The sequence below is a fragment of the Papaver somniferum genome, chromosome 1 (genome assembly GCF_003573695.1).
Source record: "Papaver somniferum cultivar HN1 chromosome 1, ASM357369v1, whole genome shotgun sequence".
NCBI classification, from domain to species: Eukaryota; Viridiplantae; Streptophyta; class Magnoliopsida; order Ranunculales; family Papaveraceae; genus Papaver; species Papaver somniferum.
In genome coordinates, this window is record NC_039358.1 from 246,847,100 (window position 1) to 246,853,081 (window position 5,982).

The following is a 5,982-nucleotide window of genomic DNA, read 5'->3' on the forward strand; positions in this document are numbered from 1 at the left end:
ATGGAACCGATGTAACAGATAGACCATAGTGAGGCATGTTTACTGCCCTGATCCGGTTTGTCGTTATTATCTCTATCCCGAGGATACGTTATGGAAGCACCAAACCTTGACAGTTTACCAATAAGTCGTTTCTATATATAAAAGAAGCAAAAGCTTCGAAGTCGCTCTTCTTCCATGGAAATGCGTGACCTACCAGAGTGAGATAATCTTCGAATTCCGTTTCATATGAGAAATCACTTGACCTGAGAGGGCTACCATATGTTTTCTTAAGCCTCCATAAGCGGACATGACCTGATAAGTAATCCATGACCATATATACCGTCTTTGAGAAATAGAGAGACACAGATATTGAAACAAATGAATGAACATACAGAAAAAAAAAAAATCCTTATATAGTAATTCAGCAAAAAAAAAGGGGGGGCGAGGAGCTGGATGAGAGCTGCCAAGATAAGGCCTACTGAATAAGGCTGAGAAGTGGCATAATTGACCTAACCAAAAATGGGAGCTGTAATAGTGCTAGTAGTTGTGATAGTGCTTGTAGGGTAATTTTATTTATTTTTTCTGACAACACGGAGACGTGTTCTCCTTCTGGTCTTGTTGGTGTATGGACCATGAACTGTACTTAATTGTTACGGACCCAGATATTTAAACCTGTTGGACAAAATTTAATACGTAAGGTTAACATGTCCGGCCAGAAGAATTTGACAGCACTTCTGCAATAATTTCTTCCCTATAATCATGTAAGTTTTACTATATATATTACATATAAGATGATGAATATGAAGATCGATCTTATCCTGATGCTAAATTTTCGCATGTATATACTCAGGGATGTTAGTTCATCTCCGGTTGGGAGTTTTATCTGCAGTGTGGAGCTGGCAAGTCTTTCGGGTGTAGCCTCCTGTGATGTATGTGAAGCTTTTTGCAATGAGAATGCTAGTGGAATTTTTTTTTGTGAGTTGCAGCGGCATTGATATTTTTTCTAGAATAATTGGGTCTATAAAGATCTGCCGTTGTTGTCAATGAAGCAAGCAACACCACCACTACCAGAGAAGAGGCACTACAAGAACGATGTTAGAAATAGTATCGCAGCTAGTGTTTAATGATGAATGATTTGTGTCTTTTAGTTTGTTTTACCCGCTAAGGGTATTGTTTTGTTTGTGTTAATTTCGTATTTCAGCTCTCCCGTTAAAGAGTTGTGTCCGAAGTCCTGGGTGAAATTCCCTCTTAAGCTGGTTTATTGTGTTTATAAACTTTATGGATTGTTATTTTAATCAATGGCGATGTTGATAATCTTTTTATTTTTGATAAAAGCGCATCAAGGCGATTCAAACAAATAGGGAATCCAAAATTGACCAAATTAACGCATTTATCAGGCACCAATTTTGCAGACAACCTACGGTAGCAAGAGAGTGGGTACAATTTGATGGACCGCCAAACTTTTTCTGTTTTTGTTACTTTCTACCGCTGAATGCTCTGTTTTTGAGTTTGTTTGAGTAATTTACAGCCGATTATCTATATATCTTCTCCCAGAAAATTTTATCGCGAGTCGTGACATTTGATAGAGGCAGGCAGGTGACAGTGCCACGATCAACTTAATTGGAAGCCATCCCTATTAGGCTAGTAACCCCTTTTCTAACAATGTGACAACTGAACCGAATATCATGTATGACTCTCATTCCTTCTATTGATTCAGACAAGTATAGTCCTAAAAGTTTATAAACCCAGTAAACCAGCTTAAGAGAAATTAATCCAGGACTTGGTACACAACCTTAATGGGGCGCTGAAAAGCAAAATTAACATGGACAAAATGATACCCTTAGCGGGTAAAACAAACTGAAAAACCCAAATCATTGATCATTAAACGGTAGCTGCGATACAATGTCAAACATCAATTCTGCAGTGCCTCCTCTCTGGTAGTAGTGGTGGACCGGTGGTGCTGCTTCATTGGCAACAATTGCAGGTTTTTGCAAACCCAAAAAGCCTATAAGAAAAATTATCGCCACTGTAGTTCACAAAACCAAATCCACTAGCATTCCCCTTGCAAAAAGCTTCACATACATCGCAGAAGGCTATATCTGAAAGACTTGGCACCACCTACCAAGCAGAATCCACAGCCAGCGCCGGAGCCGAACTAATACCCCTGTGTGTAAAATGTAGCATTAGAATAAGATCCATTTTGATTTTCATCATCTTATATATATGTATATGGTAAAAAATACATCATTACAAGGGAAAATAATTGCAGCAGTGCTGCCAAATTCCTGGCAAGACATGCTAGAGCCATCAAAATGAACAGAGCAGAAGCTCTACCTTGGTTGGCGTAGAATTGCTGGGGCTCCGTGAATAGAGGAAGCTTGCACGGCTGAGTCTTAGCTAGTATGGCCTCAATTTCTGAAAGTGATGTACGAGCATGTTTCTTTGAAATTGATGTACCGCCATCAACCAACTTTTCCCTAGCCTTCTCTGGCTCTTTGATGTCAACCACTATCCTGGCTTCTTTTAGGGAACTTGCAGTTCTGATACGCTTCTCCTCAACTAACACAGCCTCAATCTCTGGCTCCGTCGATGTAACTCTGCGGGCCACACTAATGCTTTGCTGATCAGACATAAATGTATCATCCCCAACAACCCTGTGCAGCCATACCGTAAACATACGTCCAGTATGTGTGTTCCTTTTATGAGATCCATCATTATAAATTGTAATCTGGAAAAACTGAAATGGGGTATACCTGTAATTGTAATTGGTGCCCATAACTGGTGCCTCCGGTTTGTTGATGATTCTCGCCTCCGTGTATTCACCTAGTAGAAGATCTGCTTCTTCGTCTGAAAATAGCCAAGGAAGATTTTTTATCTAGTACGGCCACAAGATGTTATTCCTTAACAAGATGACACCAAAGAGACAGAACTAACTTATAAACAAGTTTTAAAACTTGTCGCACGATTCACAAAAGAACTAATACCGCTGTCTTCTTTTCTAATGAAAATTAGTTCTTTTGATGTTCATCCAGATCTTTGCATCCTTCTTTTTTGACATTGATAGATCGAGAGCAGAGATGTAACTAAATTTATATTTTTGTAAACGTTGAATGAGTTGTTTCAGACTAGTCACTGCTTACATATGTTGACTAGTAGCTATTTTATTTTATGTTGAACAAATCAACAGTTATTTTATTTTTATTTTGAACAAATCAATGAAATGATAGTTGATTTTAGTATGAACTGAGAATAAAAAATCAAGTCTAATGATTTTTGCTTGATTTGACCCGTTAGCCCTTTGTTTATTTACTACATGCCCAACAATGCTATGCAAAATTGATTATCATTCTCTAGTTTCAGCTATCATTTAAAATAATAATCTATGGTATGTTAAAGTTTTACACGATGCTTACTGTGATTCTACACAAGCTAAGCCAAGCCAATAAAGTGAGGCGATCCTGATAGCAAAAATCGCCATAGACATGACAGGTTAGAAGATTTAGAAAGAAACTGTTTGTCCATCATAATCAAGGTTTTGTGCAAATTCACTGACAGATTCAAAAATGTGTTAGAATAGCTATTCCAATGCAAGTATAGCGAATGATAACTTCCCTCCTGCATAAGATAGTCGTACGTACTATTTTTTAATAAGACAACAAATAAGAAACTTTACTTACTTGTGGCAAAGTGATTTTCCATGGATGCCAGTGTAGGCAGGCAATCCCCTCAATTTTCCCCTTTGGCTAAAGCACTGGCAGATGGTTCCAAAAAACACAACTTTCTCTCATTCTCCTGAAGTTCTACGCAGAGGACAAGTAAGGAATAAGAAATCTGACTATACAAATCATAATGATCCAGGAAAATGAGTAGTTTATCAATAGTTTCATGTGGCTTAAGAATTGAACTTGACAAGTTAGAAATCAAGAAATCTAACAAAGAAAATACTTTCAGCAACCTCCAAGAAGAATTCATCATTAAAAACGCAAACGAGGAAACAATGAGGGGGACAAGAACCAAAACCTCCACAAAAGAAAAAGAAACACACACATAAATCCTAACCGAACAACTGACTTTATACGAACTGAATCGAACTTAAAGTCTTTATTTCGCCAGATAATTTGATCATATTTCTGAAGTCTCTGAAGTGATGATGACTTCTTTAAGTCTAGCAATGTCATCTTCTAAGGAAGCTTTCTCTCTTTGCGCTTCATCTTCATTTTCCCTTTCCTTAGGACTGAATTCCACAGGAGCATACTCATCACCTCCTAGGTATCGAACCTCTCGGTATGGAACCAGCGGAGCAGGTAAACCATAGTGGGACAAGTTTAGTACATCATGTGACCAGAAATAAGTAGTACCGTTGTAGTCAGAATTGCCAGATCCATTTTCTTTCTCGAGGAACACTTATGGAGACTACCAATCCTTGACAGTTTATGGAAATGTCATGTTCATATAAGAACTCTTCCAAAGCATCGTAATCGCTCTTCTTCCATGGAAAGGAGTTATTCACTAGAGAAAAGAAAGATGATCAGTAACGTTTTGTAGGAAAGTGAAATCCTGAAGCCCAATAGGACTACCGTAGTTTTTTTCAAGCCTCCATAAACGGATTTGACCTGCATAGAGATCAATATACAACTCGGGATCTTTAAACCACGACATAGTAACTCACTTAATCTGAGATAAGACTCTTTATAACAAACTTGTGAAGGAATTGGAAGAAAATAGTAATGCTAAAAAATGATGTTTTCGCCTGATGTTTTTTTTCTTCTTAAGAATTCTATAAAATCTTTTAAAGAGCTTAGATTTTGGCTCCCACAATAATTCAACGTTAAATTATTGATTATTTGTGATAACTTGCAGGCCGCCAGAATTAGGTAGGAATGAGTAATGCCCGACTCAAGTTGTTTAAATTTTTTATGATTAATACTTATGTTCAGAAAAAGATAAAATTAATACACCAATTTATTCTTGAGCCATCTTGGACTTCTGGCTGTTTCAATAGCCGCCTAGAAACTAGATACTGTATTAACTAAACAAGTTGCAAGGCTGCTCTAATTATCACCATCATCATTCAGTAGAAGCTAGAAAATCCAAGGGAAATACTACAGCAATAGAGAAACATCACCAAGAATTGAGCATATCTGCAGGCAAGCAAATAGAAAACTTGGCAGTAATCAGTCCTTCTTCGGTTCAATTTTCATTTGACCCTAGAAAAACCTCCACATAAATTTACAACTACATATATACATATTTGAGGGTTTATAGATTAAACCAATGGCTGCTAATTCTACATTGCGAGAAGAGAATATTCTTATCCAAAGATATATCACCCATAGTGTAATATTCTTATGGATTAATAGGCTTTCGTAATCAGTTTACTAAACAGCGCAAGCTTCCGGGATTAGGTTAGATAATACTAATTCAACTTGATCAATTTAAGAATCAAAACCAATTTAATGAAAACAGATAATCATAAATCTACATCAAAAACTTAAAAGAGTCAAAACGAAATTCATAGTCAGAAAAGGTAAGTGAATTTGAGGATCTCTTACTTCAGCTTGATTTCATAAGAGAACTGATCATCCAGAATATCATCAATAGCATCAGGCCCTTGGATTAGTTTACAGCGCAGCATCATACATCTGCTTCCTCTTGGTCTTGGGAAAAAACGAAAAGCCAATTTTTGTAAAGAAAAATACCTAGATTTGTGTTAGGGTACCGTCCCCAAACTCGACGTAAGCCCATGAGTAGAATTCAACTTGAAAACCGGTTGACAAGATGAGGATCCCATTGACTTATAAACTATCCAATTAAGCCTCATCTATCAACGTGGGACTAAGGTCACAACAATTTTTTTTTTTTTTTTGAAAAATTTTAACAAAGTGCCACACTTTGAGTTTCCGGTTTAAGAAATTGCCACCGTTTTTTTCAAAATTAATTAACTGCCACTACCGTTAGTCTTTCCGTCTGACCCAAATATTTGGTCATTTTTCGTTGACTTGG

General features: G+C 37.1%; 1 protein-coding gene across 4 annotated transcripts; it reads right to left on the bottom strand.

Moving 5' to 3' along the window:
• Positions 1–1,784: 1,784 nt before the first annotated feature.
• Positions 1,785–3,933, bottom strand: LOC113340155. Of its 4 annotated transcripts, none has more exons than XM_026585384.1 (4): positions 3,657–3,933; positions 2,733–2,826; positions 2,314–2,576; positions 1,785–2,143 (listed from the first exon to the last, which is right to left on the bottom strand). In XM_026585384.1, the coding sequence occupies exons 1-4, from the start codon at positions 3,676–3,678 to the stop codon at positions 2,073–2,075; spliced, it is 450 nt and encodes a 149-aa protein (XP_026441169.1). In that variant the 5' UTR covers positions 3,679–3,933; the 3' UTR covers positions 1,785–2,072. The 4 variants fall into 4 exon arrangements, with proteins under 4 accessions (XP_026441169.1, XP_026441161.1, XP_026441146.1 ...); XM_026585376.1 differs by having other exon boundaries at positions 2,314–2,633; XM_026585361.1 differs by having other exon boundaries at positions 2,314–2,826.
• Positions 3,934–5,982: the final 2,049 nt, after the last annotated feature.

What these genes read in the sequence shown, in the direction of transcription:
- LOC113340155 (XM_026585361.1), bottom strand. Translation starts at nt 3,678, where the DNA reads ATGGAAAATCACTTTGCCACAA. An exon ending in GGAAAATCACTTTGCCACAA is followed by an intron (nt 2,827 to 3,656) that starts GTAAGTAAAGTT and finishes GGCTATTTTCAG; the next exon opens with ACGAAGAAGCAGATCTTCTA. An exon ending in GCAATTCTACGCCAACCAAG is followed by an intron (nt 2,144 to 2,313) that starts GTAGAGCTTCTG and finishes TTTTACACACAG; the next exon opens with GGGTATTAGTTCGGCTCCGG.